This window comes from Pogona vitticeps, chromosome 11, assembly GCF_051106095.1.
Source record: "Pogona vitticeps strain Pit_001003342236 chromosome 11, PviZW2.1, whole genome shotgun sequence".
NCBI classification, from domain to species: domain Eukaryota; kingdom Metazoa; phylum Chordata; class Lepidosauria; order Squamata; family Agamidae; genus Pogona; species Pogona vitticeps.
In genome coordinates, this window is record NC_135793.1 from 23626441 (window position 1) to 23645223 (window position 18783).

The window sequence follows — 18783 nt, forward strand, 5'->3', positions numbered from 1 at the left end:
TTGAACCCTACCCTCAAAATAGGTTCAGCACCTTGGAGAGCTCCTGCCAAGAGAAGGGTAAAACATGGAGTGGAGTTACAGCACCCCTGAAAATGGAGTCGCCAACCACAAGGATGTGTGTACATATCTGCGTAAAAGAGAGGGAAAGCTTAAATTTCACAGTGGGTAATGATGATTTATGGGTTACGTGCAGTACCAGAGGCAAAACCGGCTTCTCTGTGCCAGTTACTGTTACTAATTGTTACGCCACCGTTATTGGGAACTGGTCGACAACTGTGGGAGCAAAGGCAGAACTTGCTAGACCTGTCATCTCATGAACTCAAAGGTCTGGATGGAATATATAAGGGCTCCCGTATTGCAGGCAGATCCAGGGTCTGGGCCTCTGCATAAATCAAGCTGTCCTCTCCGAGTCCAGCGACTCAAGAACTAGAATTACAGGTTTTGGTTTTCTCCAAGGTGTCACAACTTCACAGCATGCATCTTTCCTGCCCTTTCTCTTTTCCCAAGGCCAGCGCTGCTGACCCTCCCCACTAGGCTGACACAGGTATGGGGGAGGGGTGAGCAGGAGAGGGGGGGATGGGGTGAAAAAAAGCAAAGAAAAGAATAGAAAAAAGGGAAATAAGTCAATGGTGGCTACCTCCTGGGTCTCCCAGCAAACTTCTCTGGGTGTACGTGGAGGGGGGGGAGGGGAAAGAGTTGGGAAACAGTTGATTTTTTTTTTTGACCCAACCAAGGGGGACGGGCATGTAAACTGGATTTAGCAACCACATCTGATTGTACTTGGAGAAGAATGACTTGTGAATAGGGCTTGATTTCCGCAGCAACGCTGGGACGTGAGAAAAACTGGAACAGATGTCCGGGCTTCATCCGGCTGTCATTGGTGGGTTTCTCTGGCAGCTTGCAAGAATGCCGTCATGGTGGTGCCAGGTGGCATTCAGCGGTGGGCCCCTCTTTGCCCACTTCCCGTGAGTAATCTGGGCAGGCCTGTCAATCAGGCACAAGGGCCAGGCCCTCTTCCCCCCCTCCCAAAAAAAAAAGGCAAGCCAGATTGCACACACTCTCTCCTGTCAAGGACATGATGGACCCCCTTGGCCTGGCTGCCACTTGGAACGCTGGCTGGGGGATTCTGGGAGTTGTAGTTACTCGGTTCCCTCTGTTTTCTCCTCTGCTGAGTCCTAGACCTCCCTTTCCTTGTACTCCACAGACGGTCAGGCCTTGTAAGCCAACAAGTTTAAAAGCTCTGGCACGAGGCTTTTCAACCTCTTCCCACCCCCGCCAGTTCTGCCTCACAGGGTGGTTGTGAGCAAAACTTGGGAAAAGTTGCTTTGGGAAACTGCAACTCCCGGAACCAGCTGAGGAGTTCAGGGAGTCGGGGTTCCCCTGAAGTAACTTCTCCAAGCCCTAATTTATGGTGTGTTGGGGGGGGGGGAGAGAGAACAAGGGAGACCAGGGCGCGTCCTGTTGAGTTCCGACGTGACACGTCCCCGAGGTGACTCCCCAGGGAGGTCTAGTTCTGCTCTGGCGGCACCTCCCAAACCGGCTATTAATCTGGCAAAAAGCTCTCCGGACGTCTGAAAGGGGGGGGGGGGGATGCGGCTGCCGAGGAAGGCTGATGCCCGGGGGTGGGGTGGGGGAACCCGCGGGGTTTTACGCGGTTCCCCCTTGCTGTAAGCTCCTCGGGGCAGAGTCTGTGCCGCGGGGCGGGGCCGCCGGGGGGGAGCGCTCTGCACGCGCCCCGGGCCGCCCCCCCCCCCGCCGCGCCTTCGCTCGGGCTCCTCCCAACGCAGCAGCCCGCGCAGGAAAGCGCGCAGGCTCCCGCGCCGCGCGGAGGATGGCGAGGCGCCCGCCTCCCTGGCGAGCCTCGGGGACTCCCGGCGCGGCTGGGGGTGGCGCTCCCGACCGCCGACCCGGCCTGCCCGACCGCCTGTCACTTCCCTTTCCTTGCGCCGCCCGCTTGCGATCCAGCTCCGGGTCAGAGCGCAGCGGCAGCGGCGGGAGCAGCGCGCAGTGCCGGTCCCCCCGTCCCTCGCTTGCAGACGCTTCCCGGGGCCTGAGAGGGTGAGTGGCCCCCGACTCCGATCCTCCCCTTCCCCGCGCCCCTCCTGGCCCCAGAGATGCCCCCCTTTCGGTGCGCGCAGCTTCTCCTTGCCCCCCCTTGCGCTTCCCGGACGCCCCCAAGTCCGGTCTCTTTCCCTGCCGCCTCCTTTCTCCCCCCCCCCCCACTTTCCGGCCCGCTTCCCCAGGGCTGGAAGAGAGTCTCCGCTGCGGGGGGGGATCGCCACCCCGTTCGCACGTTACGTGTCCAGGACCCGGGTCTGCACCAGGGCGCTCCCGGGGCGCGCCTGCTCCCGCGCCATCCTCGACGCCCAGCCCGTGGCGGCGGTTTCAGAAGCGAAAGCAGAGCCCCCGGAGGGTCTGTCTCTGGATGGAGACACGGGGGGGGGGAAATCCCAGGGGTCCCGAGATCGAATCCTGCCTCCAACGGGAGACTCAGGAGGACTCGCAAGACTGGGCTGGATAAATCCAGCAACCCACCGTCCTGCACCGTCCAGGGACGGCTTTCACTCGCGGCGCTCCGGTTCACAAGCGTCCTCAGCCTCAGCAAACCCGGCCCTTTCGTTTGCCTTCTCTTCCCCCCCGCCTCCACTCCTTTCGATTTTCCTTGAGGAAAGACCCGCCCTGCCCCGAGGAGCTTCCAGCCGGATAGGGGGGGTGAACCAAGAAGCGAGGGGGTCCCCTCTGCGCTGCTCTTCGGCTGACAGACCGAGCCGCGGGCTGGGTGGGTTTCCAAAAAGGATTCGGGGACGTTGCTCTCCCGTCCTTCCTCTCGCGAGCAGGAGTTGGTGCAAGAGGGCTCCCCGCTTCCCCCCCCCCCCGGCAATGACAGCCCTGCCAGGCAGGCCAGGCCGAAAGGGAGGCCGCCACCGGCTCAAAGTCACCCCCCTGTGAGCTCCTGGCTCGGGGGAGCCTTGAGCCCAGATCCCTGAGCTCCGCAGGCCCGATGCGTGACTCGAACCACCACTCCCTGGTTCGAGCCCATCCCTCGCCGTCCTCTCCACCCTGTCCCTGGACGCCCCCTTCTGCCCCCTCGGATACCATCATCTCCTCCAGGACTTCCTCCCTTTCGTTCCAGGGTCTCCAAAGCCTGTGGACCCCTTCCCATTTCTCTTTGAATCCTGCCTTCTCTTTCAAACTCCAAAAGTGAGTATATGGTTTTTGCCTGATGCAAAAGATCGCGTGGGGTCTCGCCCAGAACATCGTTGGTCACCCCTTTTTCTGCCCCCCTCCCTCTCCCTCCCCCCCCATCTTCTAGCCAAACTTTTGACCAGTTAAATAACTTTATTCCCAGAACTGGTCATTTGAATTAGGTTCTCTCTCTCTCTCTCTCTCTCTCTCTCTCTCTCTCTCTCTCTCTCTCTCTCTCTCTCTCACACACACACACACACACACACACACACACACACACACACACACACACACACACACACACACACACCCTGTATCTAAAGCTTGCGGTGTTGATAAAGCTAAGCAGCTGTCTGAACTTAATCAGTCCTTATGCATCATGTGAGAACGAGATATGAAATTTATTTAAAGTGGCTGGGGGGGGGGGGAGAAACAGCATTCCCTATGTCATATATAAGGAATCTGGGGAGGGGAGAATCTTATTTCTTCAGATTACGGATTTATTCGCGTGCAAGTATGCATGTCTATCATGAATAAAAATCAAATTCATGGTGGCAGCCATCTAATTTGCCTCAATGCTGACACTCAAGAATTAGAGCAACTTCAAAATTTCTAAGAAATGTGTTTCTTACAAACCCACCTTCTGGTGGAAGAAATCTGTGCAGGGTTGGATCCATTCCATGCTAGTGCGGAGTCTGAATTTGGAAATATCCTTTATCTACTTACTTGTCTATATTTCTACCTCTTGTGAACACAGAGTGAAATCTGGTACATTGTGAACCAGAGAAAATTGCACAAAATGAATCGCTAGATGCACATTTCTACTACTTTATTTATGCAACTCACAGAAGTGATTGTGCAGGATTTTTTGTGTGTGCTTTAACTCTTCTCCGTAGAAGTTATACTAGAACAGAAGGCTCAGAAAGAGTTTCCAGAAAGTACTGGTTCTTCTTGAGGGTCATTTTTCCAAAATGGAATTTACAGAGATGACACATTCCTTTTCCATGACCAGCCTCTGCAATGTGGTTGATTTCAGCCTTGCGTCTTCGTTGCGCTGTTCACAGTCACCAATATCTTTAAATTTAGCAAGCGAGAAGGGCCTTTCCCAGCGCCTCTGAATGGCCCAAGAGTGGCCCTGGATGAATAAATACGAAGGGTCTTCCATTCTCCCACCTAATTGCCGAGCATATTAGACTTTGCCTCAAAAGGCTGCATCGCAACCAGGCCTCTTTAGGAAATCTTTTAAGAAAACATTTTTAATTGTTTTTTTTAAACTCCACTTCTGCCCTGGCGCTGCTGAGTCTCATCTTCAGGTTCTGTCAATACCTCTTTCCTTGTTGATCAAATGTGGTGGTTCTTGTTTGTCAATTTAAAAAACAAACAAACAGCAAAGCAAAACAGGGCAGTGAACAAAGTAACACAACCGGCTGCTTTCTAAATAGTGTAAGAACAACAAACGGCCTCTGAAACACTATAGCAAAAAGCAGGAAGAAATCATTTTTTTGCAGAAGTAACTTTCCAAATGTTATGAGAAAATAACCACATGAATTGAGTTCAGCCCGCCCTTATGGTCTAGGAATTGCTTGCGTCTCTCGAGGAGGGGGGAGTGGACCGTGTTCAGGGTTGAGAAGGTTAAACTCTGATACAAGGAGCAGTAAAAAACTCCAAGATGTTGATTTATCCTGTTGAGTCTCAGTAGAGTCTTAGGATTAAGGTGTTGGAAGGGGCCTCTAAGGCCATGAAGTCCAACCGCAGTGCAGGAATCCAACTCTCAGTGTGTTGGACGGACGGACGGCTATTTCTCAGGCTAGCTGAGACGGAGATGCTGCCATCCACCCCATCATCTGCCAAGCACCGACTCCAGGAAGGCTGCCCAGAATGGGAGCTTTGAGGCAGAAAAAACAACATTCAAAACCCAATTTCAGAGTCAGTAGAGTTTTGAGGGTGGTTGTTGTTGTTGTTGTTGTTGTTGTTGTTGTTATTTTTATTTTTTATTTTTAGAGTTACCCACTGCCTACTTCTGGAGACCGTTTTGTTATTCTTTTTTTCCTCTCTCTCTCTCTTGATCGCTTCAAAGATTTAGAGCAGAAATGAAATGGGATTTTGGACTTTTGCCAGACCTTTTCACCAGTTGTGAAGAGTTCGTTCCATGGTTTGGGAAAGGGCGAGGCTCAAATATTTGCAGCTGTACCTCCCAATAAAGTCCTATCATATCCTCCCCATTTTCTCTTCTCTTTCAGGAGAGGTCTTGATTGATTTACCCTCATTCCAAGTGCTCTCTTTAATCTTAACGATTGAGGGTCTGACTCTGCTTTGGCTCAAAGCTCCTCCAAGATCAGGCCAGGAGGCCCTTTTGAAGGTGCCATCCCTGAAAGAGGTGAGGGGGGTGGCATGCCAAAATAGGGCCTTCTCGGCTGTTGGCCCCTCAACTTTGGAACGCCCTCCCTATAGAGATCCGCCTGGCTCCAACACTTCTGGCTTTTCGGCGCCAGGCAAAGACCTTTCTGTTTAGCCAGCATTTTATTTAAATACCATCCTTTACCTGGCCACATGAGCAGCAGGATTTATTAATATTAATGTTTTAATGATTGTTTTAAATATAGGATATTATTATAATATTTGTCTATTTTTAATGGTTTTAATGTTTTAAAAGTTTTAATATTGTTGTGCACCGCTCAGAGACCACTGGTAATGTCGCAGCTAAAAAATCTTGTAAACAAATAAATAAAAGACAATAATGTCGGGAAAGGTGGAAGGCAGCAGGAATAGAGGAAGACCAAATACAAGATGGACTGACCCCTAAAGGAAGCCACAGGTTTTTTTTTTTTAAATTTTGGAGATGGCTTGTTCATAGGGTCGCCATGAGTCAGAAGCAACTTGATAGCACATGGCAAGCACAAGAACAGTATGGGCGGGTGGCTCCGATGTCGGGGCGGGGCACTGAAGCCTATCCGGGTTGTAGTCCAAACTTTAAAGGAACCATCCCAAGGGGGCAGGCCCATATTGCATGGAAGGTCCAAGCACAACGGAGAGCTTTGACATTCAGACAAGAAGCCGGTGCAGATTCGCTGCCCCACCCTGAAATCGCACTCACCCGCTTCCACTGCTTCGTTGTGTGTTGCACTGTGTTGTGAGCTGCCTCGGAAAAAGCTATTTGCCTACCCTTGAAACCTGCCATATAAAGGGCAATACTATGCAGTAAAGAAGGGTGCTTCCCCCAGGATTATTCCCATGACGCCAATGCTTGCAGGGTGAATGAGCCAACGGGATACCCTGCTTTAAAGGGCTCATGGAATGGCCAGCCTGAAGATGCTTGGAGTGAGCCAAAGTGTGGGCAAGAAATAACCCATAATCCAGGACCGTGGGTTGTTATGATTCATTGGCCAGCGCAGAGTTGGCCCTGAAGCAGTCCTTGGACTCTAAACACGTCCCTTCTTTCTAAATTATAGTTCGGAATCTGAGGCCACCGTTGGAAGAGACGCCAAACAGGCTTTGATTGCCCGGTGATATCAGCCTCGCTTTGCCGAGCAGTGCGCATGGGCTTTTCACAAGGCAAAACCACAGAACAACTTGTCCGTTCAGGGATACAGCTCTAAAACTGCTGACATGGGAAGGGGGCATTTCCCCCTGACTTTCTTATTTTATTTTATTTTTCAACAACCCACTGGGGGTGCCTGCCGCAACTCAGCCGAGCCAGTTTTTTAGAGGCCAGTAAAGAAATCTTGGACTCGTATTTCAGCCTAAGGACGTAACCATTATTATTTATAACTGCAGTGATAGAAGTATTTATTTGCTGCTTACTTATTTTGCCTGATAGAACCTCCCAAAGCAAGAGACAACTCGTAAAACACCAGCAGAATCGTATTGTTTAAAGGCAGAGGTATCTTTTAAAATGAAACTAAAAATTCATGTTAGTGCAAAAACGTGCTTATCCCTCCTTCCTTGCTAGTTTGTGGGATCGGCGGTCCACAAAATTTCTTGGTTCTGCCTTTCCGTGGTGGCCAGCGAGAAATCTCCAGGCTTCTGTGTGATGTGGCAGCCGAGGGACTGATATTCCCAGGTATACTGCCTCTGACTCTGGAGGCTTTATTGCAGCAGTGTGGCTAAACAGTCACCGCTAATTTTATTTTTCCCTCCTCTCCTTGTACCCTTCCTTGAGCCGAGCGGCAGCTAGCCTGTTCAGACAGTCTGGACCGTACCCCAGCCCTTCCTAAATTAGGAGCAGCCAGCCGGATAGCTCTGCGGTTTAGGTTGGGAGTTTGATTTCCCCACGGCGTGCTGCCAAGGGAGAAAAGCCAGCCTGGGTGGCCTTGGGCAAGCTGCACAGTGATCCCAGAAGGAAATAGGAAAATACTGTCGAGTACTCTCTACTTGGAAAACCTAGAAAAGGGTCACCGCAAGTTGGAATTGACTGACCCATGATTCTCTCTCTCTCTCTCTCCCTCTCCCCAGCTGTTTGATGCCCACGATCTGTACACAGGAGACCATTTCTCCCAGGTAGTGAGTACTCTGACGGCTCTCAACAAGGCCAGTGAAGGTAAGGCAGGGAAAAGGTTGGGTTCATGCTTAACGACTGCGGTGTGTATCTCTAGAGCCATGATCCCCAACCATGGGTCTCCCCCAGATGTTCCCGGACTACAACTCCCAGAACCCTTCACCACTCACGATGCTGGCTGGGATTTCTGGGAGTTGTAGTCCCAAGAACATCAGGGTGACCCATGGTTGGGGATTCTTGCATTCTTACATGAGTTGGACGTTCCAGTTCCTTGGAATTGTGTTTCACTTCTGATTCAGAGTCAAGCTATACATCACCAGAAGGGGGAAGCCATGTGCCTGGATGCTTCCCCCAGCTCTGATTATAGAAAGCTAGCAGATCAGGGAGAAGGCTGGTCCAGAGCCCATCTCCAGCGGCTTCTCCTAGTGCTCCATCTGGCGGCATCCGAGAAAAAGGGGAGACCGTGTGTGCCCCACACCTCTGTCAGCCTGGCTGGGAGCAACCACCATGTGGCTCATCCCCATCCAGAATGGCCACTTACTTGCTTCTTTTCTCCCCATAGAGCCATAGAGCAATGGAGCAGGAAGGGACCCTTAAGGCCATCCAGTCCAACCCCCTGCTCAAGGCAGGAACCCAAATCAAAATATATCTGACAGATGGCTGTCCAGATTTCTCTTAAATGCCTCCAGCACTGGAGCACTCACCGCCTCCCAAAATTGTTGGTCCCATTTTCGTACTGCTCTAACAGTTGAGACCTTTTTTCCTGATATTCAGCCGAAACCTGTCGCTTGAGCCCTATTATAGCTTCCTTGTGCGTGTGGCCTCCCTCCCTCCCTGCATGGAGCGGTTCCAATATTACACGACATTAAAAACCCTGTTGACTACATTAAAACAACACAAAGCTGTTTAAAACTATTTTAAAACCAAGTTGAAAGTTAAACAGGCCGTTAAATGTCATGGAGGCAGAAGGCACAGAAAGACCAAAAAGTCCCCCCCCCTTCCTCCCCCCCACCCCAAACCGTTCACTGATTCATTCTCAGTGAGCAAAAAATATATTTGTACTTCTGGAGCCAGCGTCTATTCATAGAATCCCATCAGATGCAATCAAAATGTCTCTCCAGCAACAAAACGCGACATGGCATCTACATTTCAGCGTCTGCATTTCATCGCAACTTAAACATTGATTCCACTGTCCTTTACCAGCCAAGCAGCTCCATATGAACCACGGAGCTTGCCAGATCTTTGAGACGCGTCAGCGCTATAGGGTTTTCTGACTTTCTCTAGCAATTGCACCAAGTTGGTGTGAGTTTGTTTCTTTCTCTCGTTTTAGTTTTAAAATAATTTTTTCCTCCATTCTATTCTGCTGCAGTGTATGTAGTCACTGTTTATTTATTTGAATTTGAAACCTCTAGTCTGTGGTGCCCCTTCCTTTTTTGCATCCTACCTATCCATCAGTTTGGGGGGGGGGGATTCCACACACACACACACACACACACACACACACCGTATCCATGGAGGACCGGTTCCAAGTGCCCCCCCCCCCATGGATGCAGAAAAACATGAATTAGACATAGCATGGCCTCTGACTCCCTCTAGTGGCCACTTCTAGCAACTTCGCCTTTAGAAATATGCATTTCTACGATTTTTCTTTAAATATTTTTTTCCCACCGCCCTTGTAACGATGTCCTGAGCCTTGTCCTGGGCAGAGTTCCCGGAAGGGACCAGAAAAGATTTGGAGCAAGTAAATAGAATTGCAAAGAACGGAGTACAGCGAGAACAAAGCTGGGAGAGGGAAAGGTCTACAGTGTGGCTCCAGCAAACGGCTGAAGCCACTTGAATGCATTAATAGAGGGTACATGATTTTCCAGGTGTCCTAGCTGTGTCCACACCAGGGAAGGTATAAAATAGGTTTTTTAATGAGTGATGCTCAGTTTTGGATAGATGGGTTACAGAGACTCTTCTATGAGTTTAGGAGCTGAACAGATGCTCTGTGGTTCGGGCTCCAAGCTTGATTCAGTCCTGGTTTGGTCTTACTGATCCAGATCCTCCCTTGCCTGATCCCAAACCCAGATCCAAATCAAGATTTGGACATCCAGATCCCCCTTCTTTCCCTTGACCTGTCCTGGGAAATGAGGACAGCCGTCACACTCTCGTGCTCAATGGCTCCAGAAGGAGATGATGTGAATCCCTGCTCTTCATCTAGATGGGCCCACCTTGATCCAGAATTCGACCCAACCCGTGCAGCAAGAGCTTCCAAAACAAGCCACCTGGGCCCCTTATTCTTGAGAAAGAGCCATGATTTCAAAAGGAGGAGAAGAAAGATTAACAAGGTTTCCCCCACCCACCCAAAAAATTAAAACCGAGCAGTTGGAACAGAATGATCAGTGCAAGGTAGACCATCTTTTCTGCATCATGTGGCAAGCTGTCTTTGGCAGGGTGCCATGGCGGGGGAAGGATAAGGTGGGCGGTTGTTAACACGGTGGCTCGCTAGCAAGCATCTTCTCTCAGCCAACACATTGCGGAAGGCTTTACATTTGATCTTTTTCATATCCATCTCGGTCTGAGAGGGGTCAGGTTCCAGAATGGTGCATATTAGTGGCCAGATGTAGGAAGTTGCCGTCCCTGATATGCTTCAGCAGGGGGTGGCTTTGGGAGGGAGGGAGACAGGGAAGGAAGGAAGGAAGGAAGGAAGGAAGGAAGGAAGGAAGGAAGGAAGGAAGGAAGGAAGGAAGGAAGGGAGGGAGGGAGGGAGGGAGGGAGGGAGGGAGGGAGGGAGGGAGGGAGGGAGGGAGGGAGGGAGGGAGAGAGAAAGAAAGAAAGAAAGAAAGAAAGAAAGAAAGAAAGAAAGAAAGAAAGAAAGAAAGAAAGAAAGAAAGGTTATAATCACTCCACTTATAGCATCCTAAGATCTTTTCCCACGGGCCCCCAAACCAAAAACAGCGACCAGCAGCTCCCAGCAAATGTCAGCCTGTTTTTGCGTTTTCCTGCCGTGTGGGTTTTATGTACCCGGTTGTCCTGCCAAGCACTCGGCTCCCTGTTCGAAGAGGAAAACACAGAAAGCCCTGCACCATTTGATCGGCTCTGGGCAGCTTCTCCTTTCCTCCTCCTCCCCCTTCAAGCCATCTTTGCGGAAGAGCAGGAAGGCTCTTTGCTGAGTATTCTTTCCACCCTTCTTGGGCACGGCGGAAGTATTTTATTTTGCTCCACTTTCCATAGCCATCTAACCTATAAAGCCCTTAATGGTTTATTGTTCCTACTCGCCACCAAGTTGCCCTCCATTTATGGCAACCCCATGATGGAGTGGTCTCCATCGTATCGTGTCCTCAGCTGCCCTGCTCAGCTCTTCCAAACTCCAGCGGGTGGCATCCTTGAAGGAGTCATTCTATCGCGTATTGGGTCTTCCTCTTTTCCTCCTGCCTTCCACCTTTCCCAGCGTCATTGTCTTTCCCAGAGAATCCTCTTGCCTTCTCCTGATGTGCCCAAAGTAGGACAGCTTCAGTTTCGTCATTTTTACCACCAGAGATTGTTCAGGCTTGATCTGATCTAGGACCCACTTGTTCGTCTTTCTGGCAGTCCAGGGTATCCACAGAGCTCTCCCCCAGCACCACAAACAGATGAGACAGACAGACAGATGATAGATAGATAAATAAATATCTTTTCCCTTGACACAGATTGGAGATCCGTCCAGCCATGCACAAACCTGCCACCTCTTAATTCTCCTGTGGGTGTCCAGCCGCCTCTGATGCAAGCCAACTCTCCTAAATCGCCAACCGGCAGCCAGTCCAAAGCAGTGGTAAGTCTTTTTCCAAAAATAAACTTAGGGGGATGCGGTGAAGAGGCAAGAAGAGCCAAGCCAAGAGTGTTCTTGTGTTGCCCAGCAGCTAAGCAAAAACCCCAGTAACTTAGAAAATTTTCGGTCTGAATCTTACTGTCTGCCTTCGCCATCGGACCAGCTCAATGTGCTCCCTCTCATCTTCCGTCCCCCTCCGAGCTGCAATAATAACATTCATTTTCCTTGTATAATTGTTGCAAGAACTCCGCCTCATTCACAGTTTGGAAACTTTGCTGTTTTTGGACTCCAGTACCCAGAGTTCTCCAGCCAACATGGTCATAGGTCATACTGAGGTTGGAAGCAGGGGTGGGATTAGGGAAATGTCCGTCCATAACATTTCAAAGGGCTGAGCCATAGCAACACCTGCAAAGCCCTTTGAAGAGTCGAAGCTGTAAACCAGAGGTTCCCCCACCTGGGGTGCACAGAGGTGCTTGCATGGCGAGTCCCATTAATCCCGGCCAGCACAGCTGGTGGCGAAGGCTTCTAAGAGTTGCAGTCTAAGAACCTATCAGGATCTAAGGGTCTAAATAAATCTTTCGGCGGGTCGTCCCTGCTAACTTGAAAAGCTTGCATTGGGTTTTGGGCCAAGAGAAGCCCGATCAGAAGGGTTGTCAAGGCTGTTGGCTCCACGGGGAGGTTTTGGTTCTGGAATTTGATACCGTAGGATCATGGTATTTTCTGGGGATCGATCGCACTCGCAGTCCGTGCGGCCACTCTCCCCCTGGCCCCCTCTTCAAAACATACAGCACCTCTCTCTTTCCAAGTGTACTATTTTGTTTGTTGCTCTCGTGACCCCTCTGGACGTTTGTTTCCTCCAGATGACCGAAAACGGGACTCACCAACTGGTGGTCAAAGCCAGGTTCCACTTCAAGCAAACCAACGAGGATGAGCTGTCCATCAACAAAGGGGACATCATTTACGTCACCCGCGTCGAGGAAGGAGGGTGGTGGGAAGGCACTCTGAATGGGAAGACAGGGTGGTTCCCCAGTAACTACGTCAGAGAAATAAAATCCACTGGTAAGAGAAATGTACCATATTTTTCCATGTATAAGACACCCCCATGTATAAGACGCCCCCACTTTTCTAATCCAAAATTAAGAAATCTTAAGTGGGGCTTAGCAAGTGTAGGGGGAAAGGGATCAAAGCACTGCAGGATTGCTTTGATCCCTGCTTTCCCCTCCACTCGTTTTTGTTCTCTCCTCAGCTTACTTCCGTGTATAAGACGGCCCTCAATTTTTAGTCTAAAAATTTTAGACAAAAGAATAGTCTTATACACTGAAAAATACAGTATTTCCGCTCATACTGTGCCTGGTTTCTTCGTTTCCTCTTCTCCTCCACCACTAATTCTGCTTTTCAGGTCGTAGGTACACTGTGTATGCCGGACAACTTTAATATAAAGGTGAAAAAAAAAAAACTTTTACACCCTGAGGATCAGACTCAGTTTCAAAATAGGATTGGACTCAACAGTCTTCCAACTTCATGATTCTATGATATTAGAATCATAGCGTGTGGGTCATCTTCAGTATGTCTAGAGAGACGAACCTATTTTAAATTAAACTCTTGTTTATTTTATTTGTTTTATTTACAGGGTGCCTTTTTCCCCGATAAGGGGACCCAATGCGGCTCACGATATTAAAAAGCATAGAGTTAAAAACAGAATAAGTCAAACCTTTAAAAACAATGAAACCGTGCACTAATTAAAATACAATTTAATAATTCAAAGCAAGTAAACTTGGGAAACGATCTTAATTTTTAAAGAGACATTCAGGGGCTCGGTCCTGGGTGTTAAAGGCCTGCCTGACAAGGTGGGTCTTCAGCTGTCGGTGAAAGAAGGATAAAAGAGAAGGGGAACAGCCCGACCTCCCGAGGGAGAGCCTGCCAGAATGCGGGAGCTACCAGGGAGAAGGCCCTGTCTGGTGTCCCCATCAGCCACGCCTGTGATGGCAATGGGATTGAGAGAAAGGCTCCTCGGATGAAGCATTGCAGTCTTTTAATAACAGGGAAAATCCGGTGCGAAGACATGGGAAACCATGCAGTGATGTCAAGCGAAAGATGGCGTGCCTTTCTGTGGAAGTCCAGAAGTCCATTTCAGAATCCAGGACCTCAGTCCCCCACCCGTCTTAGCGAGTGAACTTTAATTAGCCTTTCACTATCCTATAAAGCCCAGAGAATCAGACAGTTTCCCAGAAATGGCAGCTGAGGCCATACTGTAGTCTTTTCATACACTCATTGAACATAAAGGTAAAGGTTCCCCTTGACATCTTTAGTCCAGTCGTGTCCGACTCTAGGCCGCAGTGCTCATCCCCGTCTCCAGCCCATAGAGCCAGCGTTTGTCCGAAGACAGTTTCCGTGGTCACATGGCCAGCGCGACTAGACACGGAACGCTGTGACCCTCCCACCGAAGTGGTATCTATTTATCGACTCGCATTTTTACATGCTTTTGAACAGCTCAGTTGGCAGGAGCTGGGACAAGCGACGGGAGCTCCCTCCGTCGCGTGGATTTGATCTTACAACAGCTGGTCTTCTGACCCTGCAGCCCAGAGGCTTCTGCAGTTTAACCCGCAGCGCCACCACAAACATATCATTGAGCATAGATATGTTTTAAACAGATTGTTCCAGGCCCAGATTCTGGTGTGTTTTTTTCTCCCCCCCCCCCCCTTTTTCCTTCCGTCTCTCTTGGTCCCGGTAAGGCACAGAACGCTCGTCCTTGTTCATCGAAATGGAAACAGAGAGTTCCAGTTTTTTCAGCTGGCTTTGAAGAAACAAGAGGGAGCAGATGGTCCCCGGGAGCTGGCAACAGACCGCCCGTGATCACAAGCCCTCTTGGTCCCATGTGACACCACATCAGACAGCAAGCCTCCCGTGGAGGTGGGTCCACTTCGCCCGTCCTAGCTGACCGTTATCTCCACGGCGGGCTGTGATTGGCCCCAGGGTGGTCATCACATGGCGGTCATCCTTCTTGCACCGCTGAGATGTGAGAAGGCCTGGAGGGTCCTTCGTTTGACTCAAGTGTAGGCATGCTTCCAGGCCTCCCTTGAAATGTCATGAGTGAGGAGAATCATTGCCGGAGGAAAAAAAGCAAGAAACAGACAGAGCTTCCATCCTTGTGCAGCTGATTATCACATGCTGCTTTTGCTTCTGTGCATCAATGGCACAAGTTACATATTTATGGAGGCTACCATCCACCCATCCCCGTTCCTCAATTCCACAACACCTCCTGCCTTCTTATTCCCAAAATTAGATATTTATTTTTTTTAATTATTTAAAATCTTTTTAAACTCGCCTTTCTCCTTAAAAAGAACCCAAGGCAGCTTACAACATTTAAAAGACAGTGTTTAAAGTCACTAACAAAAACTGTACGGTTATTGGAGGATCAGTGAATCTACGCAACACCAAAATGCGTTCAATGCAGCAAAATATACCTCTGTACAAATCACAGCATCAGGTCTTTCTGCATTGTTTCAAAAGATAGACTGGAATCTCCTTGGGATCAGGGACCTGTCTGTGGTAGGGTTTCTGTAAATTTTGCAAACTGTGTTTCGTCCAGTGCCTCGAGATCTGACCTTCTTTTATGTTTGCCTGCAGAAAATATTGTAAGTTACAACTGCACGGTTATAATAAAATCAATACCCATATTTTTTTTAACGATTAAAACAAAAACCCAAAATACATATCTATATGAAGATGCTATGGATTAAAAATTACAGTTTGGTCAAATTTAAGAAGTTCACCACCAGTGCCTGACAGATAATGATGTAGCCACCCAGCCAGCACGATAGACTGGCGCTTGAGAGAGGACTTCAGAAAGTTGACATATATGAGACTAAAGGGCCCATCCAGACTGGCCGTTTTGGGGGTGTGGTGGATTGGGTCCACAAAGGGTCTGTTGAGGGGAGGAGCAATGTGCCATTTGGCGGGCTCCTCCTGTCCGAACAGCAAACAACCCCTTGTAGCCCAATCAAGCTGTCAATAAAGCACTTCCCCTGATCCTCTGCAGAGGGTCAGGGGAAGCGACATTAATTTCCTGTATGTTGCTCCTCTCTCCCTCTGTTGGCGGTGTTTTGTTTTCTCCCTTCCCTGCTTCCTTTCCCTCCATTTTTCTCTCTCAAACTCTCCCTTAGAACCTGCAGCTGCTGGAGGCTGTGATCTCCCAGCGAAGCAATGAGCACGCCAAAAAGAATGCATGCCCTACCGCTGGGGCAGAAAGATGAGTGGCAGCTCTTAAAGTGGAAGGATGGATCCTTCTGAGTAGAAACACTTGTGGACAAGGTGTTTTTGCCTCTCCAATCCAAACTGTGCCCTCAGCAATTCCATATGCCGGTGTTGACAGCCAAGGGGCGGGTGAAGCATGGAAGCCACTTGTTTTTGCAGTCCTCATTCCAGCTCCAGACCCCAAGGAGGATGAACTCCTGATTCGGAATCTCCAGGAACAGCTGTTTGTCTTTTCAAACATTACAGATGTTCTACAGCATTTGACACCTTAAAATACCTTTTGTTTTTCAGACAGGAAACTGACTTCTAGCCCCTTCTGGTTTGTTTGGTTCTCCCCCCTTCCGCGCCCCATTCTTGACATCTGCATGGCATATTCCCTTCCCCCAGAGGACCCTGGAGGCAGAAAAATGGCCCCGAATCACCAAAATCACCCCATTTTTTTACTTACACAAGATGAACTACTTTGCGCTAGAGCTTGGGAGTAACTCGAGAACCGTAATGATTTTACTGCTTTGGGGTTTGTAACGAGAAGCTGCTGTTTGTCGTTACGAGCTGTCGGGTTGCCTCCGACTTATGGCGACCCATGAATGAGCCGTCTTCAAAATGCCTTGTCCTCAGCTGCTCAGCTCAGCTTTTGCAAACTCAGTCTTGTGGTTTCCTTTAAGGACTCAATCCATCTCGTGTTTAATCTTCCTCTTTGCCTGCTGCCCAAGGTCTTTCCCACAGTTTAATATTATGATGAACAAAGTCTTGATTATTTCCCCGGCATTATAGGTGAGGCCCGGGAGGAATTTTTTTAAAATCCCTTTTCTGGTTTCAGCCACACCAGCAGAGGGGTGTACCGGATGCTATAAATTTAAAAAGAAGTAACTTTTCTGAGTTCTGTGCATTCCACGCTCTCTGTAAGCGCCACCCACCCCCTGCAGACATTTGAATGATAATGCTGCCATTGGGGCCTGCAGCGCATCCTAAGTATGATGAAGTTGCTTTTTTAAGCGACACCTATCAGCCCTGCCGTTAAAAGATCCATTTCTTCTCTGTTGTGGTTGTTTCCGTTTTGCTGAAGATGCCAACATGACTTCTCTTTCCCTTCAGATAAAAAAAAAGAGCAATTCTATGTAACCGTTTCCATTGTTTCGTCTCCAGATAAGCCTTTGTCCCCAAAAGCGTTGAAAGGAGGCGAAAGCCCACAGCTTACAAAGAATTACTATACTGTGGTAAGTTTGTAAAATTTTCATTATCACTCAGCGCTATTCCTTAGAACAAATGTTTGCCGTTAATCACTTTTTGAAATTGATTGCAACTGCATCTGTAATTTCAGAAATGAAACATGTAGATTATGTGTGTTTGCTATTCTAAAATAATACGAATCATTGCACGCTGTCAAGTCAGTCCTGTCTTATGGCAACCCTTTCCCCCCCTCCCGGGTTTTCTAGGTAGAGTCCACAGAAGCGCTTTACCCTTTCCTTCCTCTAGGGGTGCTGTGGGACTGTGTGCAGCTGGCCCAAGGCCACCCAGGCTGGCTCTTCTTGCAGGAAGCCCAGTGGGGGAATCGAACTCTTAACCTCTATCTCTATCTCCACTACTGAGCTATCCAGCCAATGTTGTTTTTAAGGTGCTGCATAAATACTGTTGCAGTGAAGTTTGTATCTGAAGAAACCAATATGTGACCTTAGCCCAGGGTTGTGTAAAACGCAACTGGTGTGGGAAACGTGGGCCCTCGAAGCAGCTTTTGCAAGATAACAAACAATTAAGGAGGAAAATGTGGGTCTTCCCCCCTGCTTCTTGGAGGCCTATCTCGCAAACAGCAGCGTCATGGAGCCAGAATTCACAGCGTAACCCTGACTCACAGGGACTATCATCACATCACAAGGAGATCCTGAATCTCCCAGTTTATCATTACACACCCCTGCCAGCAAGCCAGTGAAAGCCCCCACCAAATAAATGAATCTGGAGATAAATTAGCCACTTCTGTTACCCCTCTTTAGGTCTGACATTCCTTTTTATTCAGATCCCATTTCCATACTCGTTGCTGCTTTGGCCCACCCTCCCCGTTTAAAAATAAAAAATCTGCCTGACCCACTGCCAGTGAGATCCCCCTGTGCCATGTGGGTGAATTGATGCATCAGTTGCGACACTGATGAGGAAGGGAAAATAATGTTCCCAAAGAGGACCCAGTGCAGTGGAATACATTGACATTTCCAGCCCATGTGTTCTGCGGTGCTGGCTTCCCTCTCTCTCGGCATTTCCGGCATGGACGATCTGCTCTGAATAAAAACAGAAAGGCCGGATTCTGGAATCTGAGAGAGAGGGAGGGAGGGAGAGAATCTCAAACCAACATCACTTTTTGACTTTTAAAATACTGGCGTGTAAAGAGCTGCCTCAGCAGGGCTGCCAGAGGTGGCCGTGTGCAGTGGAAACAATTTTATTATTAGAAATGGATGTAAAGGGGTTTCTGCTTGCGTATGCAAAATTCTGGAGGAGCAGCAGTAGCTTTACCTTTGCAGCTGGTTTGGCCCAGGAAGGAATGAATCAGCCCTTCCTTTTCTCTGAATAAATGCCCAGGCACTCTTGGTTGACTGAAGAGAAGGGACCTGGGGGTGGGCTGGGGTGAGGATTTCTTTCCCTTTGTTGACGTTCCTTGCTTTTTCAAGGATTCTGTACTGTGGCCGAGATGACACAGTCAAATACGGTGGGATTTGCTGCAGTTTATAACACAGATATACCGAATCAATTTTTTTTTACTCATCACATGACGCAAAAGCCTATTTGAAACAGTCCAATTTTCCTCCCAGCGCAGAGTTTTTTCTCTGCCACCGGGGGCTTCTGTGTCTTTTCAAGTCATAACCATTCAGTCGGACTTTTTTCTCCCACATGATCAGTTGTGTTGTCCTGCAAAGGTGTGGGTGGGTGGGTGTTCCGGTGATGTAGGCAGTCGGGGCATGATGTCTCGTGACTGCAGGGACATCCCCATCCTCATGATCTGTCCCTCTGAGTGTCCCTTTAATAAATGGGTCTAGCACCAAGTCATTCCATTGATGCATTGATATACTAGTTT

At 49.1% G+C, this 18783-nt stretch overlaps 1 protein-coding gene across 9 annotated transcripts in view; it reads left to right on the plus strand.

Annotated features, from left to right (window-relative positions):
* The window catches only part of ARHGEF6 (Rac/Cdc42 guanine nucleotide exchange factor 6), a 46577-nt gene that overhangs the window by 6567 nt on the left and 21227 nt on the right, over window positions 1-18783 (plus strand). For 4 of the 9 annotated variants that reach the window (XR_013538756.1, XR_013538757.1, XM_078380702.1 and 1 more), the window contains exons 3-6: window positions 7639-7723; window positions 11353-11474; window positions 12332-12530; window positions 16872-16942. Coding sequence is in view for 7 of the 9 variants with exons in the window: in XM_078380702.1 (XP_078236828.1) it covers window positions 7639-7723; window positions 11353-11474; window positions 12332-12530; window positions 16872-16942 (477 nt within the window). In the remaining 2 variants the exon portion in view is untranslated. Of the gene's footprint in view, window positions 1-1813; window positions 2059-3133; window positions 3202-7135; window positions 7247-7638; window positions 7724-11352; window positions 11475-12331; window positions 12531-16871; window positions 16943-18783 lie in introns of those variants that run through there. The other 5 variants (XM_078380703.1, XM_078380705.1, XM_078380704.1 and 2 more) reach the window with 4 other exon arrangements.